Here is a 12,319-nt window from a genome sequence, read left to right on the forward strand (position 1 = left end):
AATAATATACGTGATACTATCTAAAAATAGAAGTGAATGTTTGGATTCGTTGAAGTGGACGTTCGAGTAAAAATCGGAGGTGACTAACGGTCTCAAGCCATGAATCAAAAGAAATTATAACTTTTTATGGATGCCATGTGATGGAATAGATGTAAATTAAAACAAATAGAAATGGAATTGTTTCACTAGGACGAGATACAAATAAAATATGAAGCATCTTCATCCTGATCAGTTTTAGTTCTTAATTAAAGTGTAACAGGATAAAATGTTAAATAAAAGTCACGTATTTTTATATAAATTTTATTATACATCAATGAGTTTAAAAAAAAAACATTCGAAAATTGCACAAAATAACGAAATAAATATTTGCACGAATTTAAAAAAAATTCAAAAATAAATAACAATAGTATGTACAAATTATACATAATGTAACGATCTTTTATTGAAAATTGTAATTTTCATTTAAAATAAATTAAAATTCGAACGATGAATGATAATTTGAAAAATAAACAAAATGAGATTCGTATACGTTTTAGGTATTTATTTTTCATTTCAAAAAACTCGAAGACCACCCGGTACATTTCGTTACTAAATTGCTTTCTTCTCTTCTATATTTATTTACAATCTACAAAAACGAAATTAAATAATCTAAGATATGTTAATTTACAAAATATATTGATAGTCGTTGTGTAACCCCCTTGTTACTATACATATTTGTACAAAATTTTTCTATATATATTTACAACTTATTCATATTTGAAAATTCTCTTAATCCCAGCTCTAAAGCGATATGTATCTTTTATTACGATATGACAGAGCAGAGAAATGAATTTTCTTACGAAGCAAGCACGGAAATTATTGAAATTTCGATAAAAAATCTAAAAACTCAGAGACTGTATTTTATGTTTGTTACGAATGCGTTAACTTTACATTTAGGGACAATGACACGCACCAGTTTCAATACGACAAAATTGGTTTATGAATTTATTTTATATTATGAATAATAGGTCAGGTATCTTAGTTAATTAACTTTAAGAAAAGTTTTGTGGAGTAGCAGGAAGCTAGTTTATAGTTAACATATATTTATCCACCATATTGTAGCACCAACAAAAACGGTCACAAAAAGTTAGAGTTTATCATTCTAATGGCTCAGAAATCTCTTAGAGCTAACGATATGTTCCTTATTTGAGGCTCTAGGTTCTTATTTCTTTAGCATCATCGGAGAAACCGTATTATTTTCGAATACCAAGTTGTATCTCAGTGATTTTGTTAACTGGTGTGGACAGAGAATTCAGTGGAATCAGCAATTGAATTAGATCATCTTCAATGACTTTATGTCCGCTCTTATTTATGTAAGATGGCTACGGGGTAGTTAATTAGAGATACAGCTTCGTGTGTATCACACTGTGGGTTTTATTGTATATAGCAAAACACCGATAGTTTCAGTAGAACTGCTACGTTGAGGAAGAAGTCAAGCTATGTTCCATTCAGACCAAGATGATCTGTCTCTAATTGAACCTGTTTATGATATAGATGGTGTTGAATATAGAAAATCCTCCACAGATTTTAGCATCAATGATTCGGAATCCATCCTAAACCCATCGATTCATAATAACCAATAAATATGTCCACCAAAATTGATTAAAACTGATTATCTAACTTTTTTTTTATCACAAGTGTATATTAAACTGAATTTTTCAATATTTCAATAATAACTTGCTGCGTAAGAAATGTAAGGGGAGAGATGTACAGGGAAAGTCAATAAATAGTTGTGATATGCGCCCTTTCAGTTGACATTTGATTTACCCTGATAGTGTTTGCCGATTTAGCCAGAGTTTTGTTTGTAAAACTGAAAAATCTCATTGGGTAAATCAAATGTTATATAAATTGTTGAATGTTTCATAAGTATTTGGTGATCACAGTTCATTAGGTTTTTTATCCTTCAAAATATTTGTTTCATTATCAATTATAAACAAATCTAATTTACTTTGTTCGAATGTACGTATTTATACAAATATTTATATAATTTACAATAACGAATTGATTAAAATGAATATCGACAGATTAATATTTTCAATTATTTTTCGAAATACAATGCTTGTATTTTTAATATTGACTAGAAATTCCGTTTAAAGGTCATGCTCGATTCAAATATGTCGGAAAAATATGGTAATTTTGTATTTTAGGGTAGGTGGGGTAAAAGCTAAAAAATGCTACCCGTTCCCCAAATGTCTGCCCCTGTATTCAACGTCTAAAGCCTTATTCTGAAACTAGTAGTACTTTTATAGTTGATAATTTAATATATCTTAAGAAATCCAGCTCAATCAGTTAAGACGAGTTTCCTATCATGTCAAATAAACTCGCAGGTTCCTTCCCGAAGATTTTCTAGTGCTTTGCACTTAGATAATTCCTTTTCTTATGTACAGTCATCTATTTCCGTCAGTATGAGGTGCTTGGGTTCTACAAAATCCACTTAGAGCCTCTGCTAGAACTCTGACTCAAGCATCTTCTGCTACTTCTTGATTTGTTCAGTATGTTTCAATCCCACACCATTTTGTAACTTCTCGATGCAAAGATTCGAAAATGTGGAATTCAAATCGATTTTTGATATCATTCGATCGTAGTTTGTTCAGAAAATGTTTGAATAAGTTTAAGTACTCGTGATTTATTATCAAACACCTCGTCAAATTATTTTTTTAGTCGTGCAATTTACAGAATAAGCTCAGCGCCAGATTTTTTAACAAATTGTCTAACCTGTTTTATCCACTACCGAGATTTGTGTGTGTTGTGGACTTCAAATCGATTTTCCGGAAAATATTCATGGAGGAACCATTTAATATTTAAAGCAAAATATAACAGGAAATTAGAAATTGTTTCGAGGAGCATGGGCCGCCCTTTGCCACCAACCAATCCTGGTTTTCTTATCAAATATCAAAAAATATTAAACCGAAAGGTTTGAAAATATTGGTTCCGTCGATATTCAAGTTCATATTTCGTGTAACACCTAAAGTTTTTGGTACGCGTTATGCCGTATACATTGTACCGGAAACGTCTTGCGGGGACGAAACATTACTGTTTGGAGTGTTTGGACTTGAAGACTCCTCGGGCTACTTGCTGGATCCCACTAAGGCCGTCGTGGAGCTGTAGCCTTGCGAGTTGCACGTGGGAAGAGCGAAGGGGTTCATTGAGGCGAATGGAGACGACACTAAACTCATTCCTGAAAATAAAATAAAAGTTTTTCGTATTTCAGCATGTGATAATTGGAGAGCTGATATATAAGGATGTGATGGTTTACCACTATGTCAAAAACAACTATCTACATCTCAAGTTCAATAAAAATCGCGAAATGGGGAAAAATTTCGAAAAAACAACACAACAAATCAAATTAACACACAAAACAAAATATACTAACACTGAACAGCTAAGTGATGCCAGCCGGAAATAGACTGATGGTTGAATAGAGCAGGCGCGGGTATAGGGGGTGTTTCGTTGTCACCCCCTCTTACAACTGGCGCAAAAGCACTTTTTTCTTTATCCACATTTTCGTGTATTGTATAATTAGAGGGAAAATTATAGTTAGGCACTTCAGTTGTTACTAAAATTGAAAACAAAAAATAAATTATGTAAAGAAAAACAAAATTAAAAAAATAAAATAACAAATTATTACGAAGAATATATACCAATGGTTGGAGTCTTTTTTGAGATATTTAGGAGATCAACCAAAGCTAACGATAATGATAATTTGAAATTGAGTACACTTTTCGTCCACACAGTTATATGAACTGCTTCTTTAACTGGTAAAACATCTGAAAAAACTAATTAACGACTAAGCATGATTTTAAATTTTCTTAGCTGTTTCTAATGACTCCAATAGTTCAGAAATGGTTTTGGATTCGATTTAAAAACAATTTCAATTGATTTTGATGATCGAAATGCAAAAAGAATAGTCAGTCAGTCCAATGCTTTTGTAGCACTTTATCTAACTGTATAGTTTAAGGTACAACAAAATTTTTACATATTTCCTTCTGAAATATAATTAAAACTCATTTCTGTATTTTAAAGTTCTGTAGTTTGTCATAGTTTTTTCCATTTCCTATTGTTCCAATCCAGTAAATTCTCAGTTATTTCGAAATATTTGGCAGTCGCCCCAAGTATAAATATTAAGTCTCTGCTAGAATTTTAGTTTCAAGCATGAAAAATTTAAACTAGAAATAATTGCCATGTCTTATGAACAAAATTAAGATATGAAGAAATCGTTCAATCACTTTATTAGAATGGGAATACCCAGACAAATAATTCACGATATCTGTCGGTGTGTTGAGTCATGTGTCTTACGGAAAACTACGAGTCAGTTTCCGAAAACTTAAAATGGATAAGAAATATGTAGGCAACATTCTAAAGGAATATAATATATTTTAAAATCAAGAAAATTGCCATAACAATTGGGAAACAATAAATGAAACATAAATCAAAGTTTAAAAGTCTCAGTGACTATGAGTTTTCGCCCGCTCAAGGTCTGGAAATAATTATCGACGAAAATTTATTGTCAAATTGGCAAGGAAATAAATTGATAAATGTATTTTAGAATACAAAACGTTAAATATTGGTATAGTTGCCGATATATTCTCGTCAATATACATTTGTCATTCGGTAAAACCTGAAACGTACATTCTGATGATTTGAAAGCAACTATACTTGACATAACATTCGGCAAACGCTAGATTCAGTATTCCATAATGTAATGCAACATTTAAAAACAAAAATTAGGAAAGCGAAACCACTGAGCTTTGATTCAATTATATAAAAAGTGTGTAATAATAGTAAAATAATCATTGCTTCATAAAGTAGTACATATTTTTCAACCCCATACCCTTAAATATTCAAAAGTAATGACGAAAGTATGATTTTAATGAAATAAACTCACTTGGTGTTGAGTTGAATATTCCTGCTGACGGTGATCCCGGTAGCATATTGGATAACTGCGAACTGCTAGTTGGTGTTGCTCCTCCATATCCTCCATTGATGTTACCGCTGCTACTTCCGCCCGCGTACGAACCTCCCCCGTTCGAAGAATGAGGCGTTGATGCGTTCGAGCAGTAGCCACCTCCGCGTGGAGATACACTGCTACTTTGTGTCCGCCCCCCGTAGTCTTCTAAAAGAAAAACCCTAGGGTAAGAAATTTCATGTCAGTAATAATGAAATACATCGACTTGGAATTTATCACAATCAAAATTAGTCAGTAAAAAATTTCAATGTCAAATATCATAGAGATAGTTCTTAATGGCGGTCCATTCTGAAGCACCAATTTTTACCAATTTAAAAGTGACCAAACTTTCAATAATATCAATTATAAAATTCCTAGCTGCAACTGTTGACATCTGTAGTTACCAAAATTGAATGACTTCAATGAACAGCGAAGTTTAACGAATAAAAACCGCCCTGAGTACTAAGCGGTGAAGTGTGAGAAGTATATCTGGGATAAAATGAAAATTTTCCTTCTAATTCTACAAAAATGTAATTAACCATACTTTCAACAATAAATTTCTTACTATAGCATCTACTAAGCAAAAATCTGAAGCAAGGAAGGACAAGCACCTTCTGTCCACTGACCGTTTCCGTTGTCCTGAACGCTGACAGCCAACTGACCGGTGTAAGCATTAAACGTCGAAGTCATACCATTGTTGCCCATCGTCGGTGATCTGGGTGCTGATAACGTCAGCTGATTGTTTCGAGGCATCGAATATAAGGCCTCTGCTAAGTCTGCTGCTCTCTTTAATATTATTTCCTACAAATAAATCATTAATTAACGACAAATACTTTCTTAAATTAAAGATTTTTCTGTTAGTAAATTTAATCAGATTATATAAACACGCGGAAGGGTATTATCATTAGATATACTCACTTTTGGTAGTTTTTCAGGATCTCCCGGATGCCTCGGTATGAGTTTTTGTAGTCTTTGAAAACCGTAATCTATCGTTGGTTCGTTGAGGGCTGTAATTAGAAAAGTTATTTCATATTAACTGTTGTAAAATACTCATTTTCTAACGTGAAGGAGAAATATTGAAAAACCAATGAGAAATTCTGCAACTTTTAGCATTAAAAAACACGAAAATTGTAGAGGTTGCTAAAATTGACAGTATAAAAATTCATTTATCATATTTCTCGTCACATCTCGTATTATAATCATGTTGTAATTAGATCTCAAATATTTTGTATCGCGTTTATTTTGGAAATTTTAATACTTACAAACATATACAAATCTGCCAGGTGCTCCTTTACAAAATTGTTTAGATTTATATGATAAAGTTACTTCTACAACTCCCGGTATATGTCGAGGAGGTGTTTGAACTCGTATTGCGTGAGGCGTTATCAACTGAAAATTAAAAAATAATACATTTCGTTAAATTAAATGATTATTATAAAACATAGTTGATTTGAATAGGAAAAAAATACATTTTATAATACTACAAATTTTTGTTGCTTCCCTCGTAATTGATTTTTCGCTCCCCACTATCAAGAATGAAAACACGGATGTGGATGGATACACCCATTATACCTCCCTATGAAATATTTTTAGCCTTCGTATTTACGACCCTTCTTAAAGTATCTCTATTTTCGAAGCTCCCTTTTCTTATTTTTGCTACTTCTAATAATCATAGACGTAGACATCTTGGAAATATTTGGAAAGCATAAGCAGTTACTTCGAATTTTCAGAACAAAAAAAAACTATTAAGTCTTCAAAAAACTCAATAAGTCTCCGCATCGCTTGTTGGCTTCTAATTTAATAAGCATTTCAATCAAAGTTGTTTTCAACTATGAATCATGAATAAAATGTGAAAAAAATTTTCCTTTTATATTGAAATTTGAAGCATAGTTTTGAGCAATAAGCAAAAGCAAGACAATTCTAGTATTAATTCCTTATTAGATCGTATTGAGAGTTGTTTTTCTCAAAAAGTCATAGTAATAATTTTTATTTATTATGAATTAAGTATCAATTTATATTTTTAAAGCCTATAGAACGTACTAGTAATATCAGAATGCTTCTAAAAAAATATAAGTCACGCCTATGATGGCGAATAAAATCTTACCTCGCTCCATACGAGCATAGTGCCAAAAACGACTTGTAGTCCATCAAAAAAGTTATCTCCCACTATAATAACTGTCGATCCTCCGGCCGTCCAACCTTCGCTGGGACTGATCGCTTTTATACAGGGGGTCGCTACTGGAAGAGGCGGGTACAGTCCTGGAAATTGGCCTGTGCACATCATATTGATGTAACCTTATTATTTGAGAAAAACAATGCTTATATTGTTTAGTATTAAAACAGTTTGACGTATTTGATTATAAACTTTAATTAGATAATATTAAAGTGCTGTTTTTGGTTTCTTTATAAATAGTACTTTGTATCTCAAAAACGTCAAACCACATCTTTTTAATATATTAAACAAAACAAGGAATATTTTCCAATCATTTAATTAAATTGAATAAATTCAGAATAGTTTAAATAGCCACAAACAGTAACCGTCTCGTCTTCAAAACTGGACGTACCAATTTGCACCAATATCAACAACATTTTTTCTAAATTAGAAGATAAAGTTTGAAGTTATGTCGAGTGTAAATCAGTACTGATCAGTATAAATTGCAAACGTATTAAGTAGTTGTAAGGGGTGCCACCCCGAAAAGAGCTGCGAAACTGATTACGTAGTACTTTTGGATTGTTAACTTTATTGTTGGCTACGGTTTCAAATGAAATACAAAATAATAATAATAACTCATTCTAACTTAACGTAACTTAACCTAATCTAACCTAACACAACCTAACCTAACCTAACAAACAATTTTTTTTTTGAAAAGTCGCTTAGTCAAATTTGTAAAATGAAAATATCAAACTGAATTGAAGTATGGAATACACATAAACAAGGAATATTTTCCAATCATTTAATTCAATTGAATAAATTCAGAATAGTTTAAATAGCCACAAACAGCAACTGTCTCGTCTTCAAAACTGGACGTACCAATTTGCACCAATATCCACAAGATTTTTTCTAAATTAGAAGATAAAGTTTGAAGTTATGTCGAGTGTAAATCAGTACTGATCAGTATAAATTGCAAACGTATTAAGTAGTTGTGAGGAATGCAACCCCGAAAAGAGCTGCGAAACTGATTAAGTAGTACTTTTGGATTGATAACTTTATTGTTGGTTACGGTTTCAAATGAAATACAAAATAATAATAATAACTCATTCTAACTTAACGTAACTTAACCTAATCTAACCTAACACAACCTAACCTAACCTAACAAACAATTTTTTTTTTGAAAAGTCGCTTAGTCAAATTTGTAAAATGAAAATATCAAACTGAATTGAAGTATGGAATACACATAAACAAGGAATATTTTCCAATCATTTAATTCAATTGAATAAATTCAGAATAGTTTAAATAGCCACAAACAGCAACCGTCTCGTCTTCAAAACTGGACGTACCAATTTGCACCAATATCAACAACATTTTTTCTAAATTAGAAGATAAAGTTTGAAGTTATGTCGAGTGTAAATCAGTACTGATCAGTATAAATTGCAAACGTATTAAGTAGTTGTAAGGGGTGCCACCCCGAAAAGAGCTGCGAAACTGATTACGTAGTACTTTTGGATTGTTAACTTTATTGTTGGCTACGGTTTCAAATGAAATACAAAATAATAATAATAACTCATTCTAACTTAACGTAACTTAACCTAATCTAACCTAACACAACCTAACCTAACCTAACAAACAATTTTTTTTTTGAAAAGTCGCTTAGTCAAATTTGTAAAATGAAAATATCAAACTGAATTGAAGTATGGAATACACATAAACAAGGAATATTTTCCAATCATTTAATTCAATTGAATAAATTCAGAATAGTTTAAATAGCCACAAACAGCAACTGTCTCGTCTTCAAAACTGGACGTACCAATTTGCACCAATATCCACAAGATTTTTTCTAAACTAGAAGATAAAGTTTGAAGTTATGTCGAGTGTAAATCAGTACTGATCAGTATAAATTGCAAACGTATTAAGTAGTTGTAAGGGGTGCCACCCCGAAAAGAGTTGCGAAACTGATTACGTAGTACTTTTGGATTGATAACTTTATTGTTGGTTACGGTTTCAAATGAAATACAAAATAATAATAATAACTCATTCTAAGTTAACGTAACTTAACCTAATCTAACCTAACACAACCTAACCTAACCTAACAAACAGTTTTTTTTTTGAAAAGTCGCTTAGTCAAATTTGTAAAATGAAAATATCAAACTGAATTGAAGTATTTTTGAGAAAATTTCATTAATTAAGACTTATTCTGACCCCTTAATGATTAATAGTATCATTGGACATGCCATGCATGACATGATATAAAATGGCGTCTTAAACGTCTTCACATGAAACTGAGGAACATATACTTTCAATATTTCGTATATAAACTCATGGATTATTTTCCATAAAATTATGAACATCCAATTTGACGGTACTCAGATAAAACTACCGAGTGTGAGAAAATTTGAGCTGATAATTCTGATACTAATAAAAAAGTTGATGTATAAATAATATTGAAAACAATTTTTGTCAAAAACTAACCTCGAAAAAATATATAGATTCAACAATTTTTCATAAACGGCGGTATATTAAATAAAACCGAGTTACGATCAATTTCTCGTGACATAAAAAAGAGAATAAAAGAGTATAAAAACACAATTTCGAATATGATAAGGTTGAGTGCCATTAGTTACCATCTCGTCATTCAATAAATCAAGTGTTTCGAGGAAATTTCATCAAGTTCGTAGGGAATGAAATGGCAACGCGAAACTCTAATTCACGGCAAACTCGATTCCGCAAATTTCCAAGTCAAAATCTTAGGATAAAACAACGTAGAATATTAACGGAGAAGAGTAGGTGAAACACGACATGTTTCACTTGTTTTCCAGGACGAGGAAAATCAGGAGTGGATTTAAAAAATCCATAGTTTTTGTTCATTAAGTAGACAATTTTTTAAATAAATTATTTTTTATCCATCATCATTTATCGGTCACGAAGAAACGTAATTTGTATTAATTTGTATTAAGAGAAAGAAATTACAAACGGAATTCCTGTAAGTGTTAAAATAAATGCAACAGAGGTCCGGCGAATCATGTCAAGCTGTCCGCGAAGAGTTTCAATCTCCTTCAATTGCAGTTCGGAGCTCGGGAACGATGCGTGGTCTTCTTGCAAAAAAACACGATCCTAGAAAAGACCCTCTCAACTAATCATCGTCGTATTTTCCAAAATTATTCACCATTAAATAACTATTCCCCAGTGTTTGATCGTTGTCCATTTTCCCAAGTAAATATTCGAGTATTTTTAGAAAACTTTAACCCTCAAAAAAGTGTGAACCCACCAACCTTCCGCGTAGATACCTGCCAACGTACACACACACCAGGTAGGTTTAATTCTTCCTGACTGAAGACGTAAGGATTCTTGTCCTTCCAGTACACTGGAATGCTAGAACTGTGGATCATCCTAACTGTATCGCAAAATTCCAATCTGAGAGCGAAATCATCTTCGTGAAGTGCGTGGAGGAGACGCGATAGTGCATGCGGTGCGTCGGCAACAGAGCCCGTTTCTCCCATTTCACATGTTATGTGCATAATTCAATGCAATATTTCATATTCTTTGTATGCCACATTTCTCATGATGTCAGCTCTTGGTACCTTTTCGTAATTCGTTCGTTCTACCTCTGCCGGTGAGATATCATAATCATGTTGTTTAGATTTATTGTTTATGCTTAAAATATTCTTTATCTGTTTCTTTTTACTCGATTTTTGATTACTATTAAGTCAATTTCCTCATTTTCTTCAGCTTGTTAAAATAATTCATTTCTTGTTTCATGATCAACAAGATTCATTTCAATTAATACTTGTTTCTATCATATTTTATACGAAATATTTCGGTAATCCAATTGGTGTTTTATAAGTGAAGTGGCGTTCAACAAAGACCATAAATTTAAATCCAAAAGTGTCCACCTTTCCTTTTCCACTTCCACTATCCTTGACATTTTCACTTCTTCCTCCACTGAACTGGATCGCGAACCAATTTTACAAAGTTTTGGGATCGCGACTCGGGCCCTGCATACAAACGACAAACTTTTCTTCCGACGTTGTCAAACTTAACAACGAATAGGCTTTATAAACGTTGAAATTACATTCCGAGATTTAATCTCAGCAAATTTTATTTGACTGTTTAATTTTATGTATAAATCCTCAATATTTAGTTATAATATAATGCTTTTTTCGTATATAATTTTGAATAAATATTGCAAATTTCTTCACTCGACATGTCACTTAGTTTAATTCTTGTTGAATGTTGAATTTAAATTAGATAATGATTCTTCTTTGTTTGTATAATCCTACATCATGTGATTTTCAATATTCCATTTACTAAATTGAAATAATTTATTAAAATAAAGTGATTCGTTTAAATTTTGAAATTTATGGGGATTGAAGAGACAATTCATGATGGCTTAAAAGATATTGAAACTACTCTATCTAATCCCATAGTAAAACGATAAAATGGATTATAATATATTATATAATTAACAAAATTAACTACATTTTGTTTTTTAAAATTCATACAAACCTAGCAACTGATTAACATTAACGAAATACCTAATGCATGAAACTGACGATGATATTGATGAAATACTTGATGTTATTATTGATTATTATTGATTATTATAGTGTCTGGTATGAATATCACTAACAAATCCATAAATATCAGTTTGCAAATCCAAATTATGACAAATATTCTGCCAATTTTTTTTAAAAATTTGGAATTTAGCGGTCATTTATCTTGATGTATCCTTTTTATAGCCTTCCACAGGACTATAGAGATAAGACGGAAAATGTGTCATGTTGTAAGTTGATTGATATGTATCATTTTTTAAATAAAGTATGAAGGTAATTATTTTGACTACACTAGTCCACAATGGCTTATAGTTTTGATAACCTTTGAGTCCAACGCAATGAAGATTCGAAGTTGGCTTAATTGATTGAATTGAATATCTCACAAAAACGAATCAACTGAAAAATCCAGACGTTATAAATTTCTAAAATTACTATTATTCTGTTATGAACTCGTCCACTGACATAGACCGTAATGTCAACTGTCATGTTTTTATATACGGCGGCAATTTCTTGAAATTGTTTTTTTTTCAACTTATTCGCAGTACGTTGTCCTCTTTGCTTGCTTACATTCTAAAACCGATTTATTGAAAAATCCGTTCTATATAAATAGACGATTGTTTATCAATG

The 12,319-nt window shown here is 31.6% G+C and overlaps 1 protein-coding gene across 2 annotated transcripts in view; it reads right to left on the reverse strand.

Annotated features, from left to right (window-relative positions):
• Positions 1-286: 286 nt before the first annotated feature.
• Positions 287-12,319, reverse strand: part of LOC130445156 (transcription factor collier) — a 100,579-nt gene continuing 88,546 nt past the window's right edge. The window contains exons 10-15 of one of the 2 annotated variants that reach the window (XM_056780680.1): positions 7,089-7,255; positions 6,247-6,373; positions 5,903-5,991; positions 5,611-5,785; positions 4,925-5,152; positions 287-3,217 (exon numbers count right to left, since the gene is read on the reverse strand). In XM_056780680.1, coding sequence (XP_056636658.1) covers positions 3,108-3,217; positions 4,925-5,152; positions 5,611-5,785; positions 5,903-5,991; positions 6,247-6,373; positions 7,089-7,255 — 896 coding nt within the window. In that variant the 3' untranslated portion in view covers positions 287-3,107. Of the gene's footprint in view, positions 3,218-4,924; positions 5,153-5,595; positions 5,786-5,902; positions 5,992-6,246; positions 6,374-7,088; positions 7,256-12,319 lie in introns of both variants that reach the window. The other variant, XM_056780679.1, reaches the window with a different exon arrangement.

The sequence above is a fragment of the Diorhabda sublineata genome, chromosome 6 (genome assembly GCF_026230105.1).
Source record: "Diorhabda sublineata isolate icDioSubl1.1 chromosome 6, icDioSubl1.1, whole genome shotgun sequence".
Lineage (NCBI taxonomy): Eukaryota > Metazoa > Arthropoda > Insecta > Coleoptera > Chrysomelidae > Diorhabda > Diorhabda sublineata.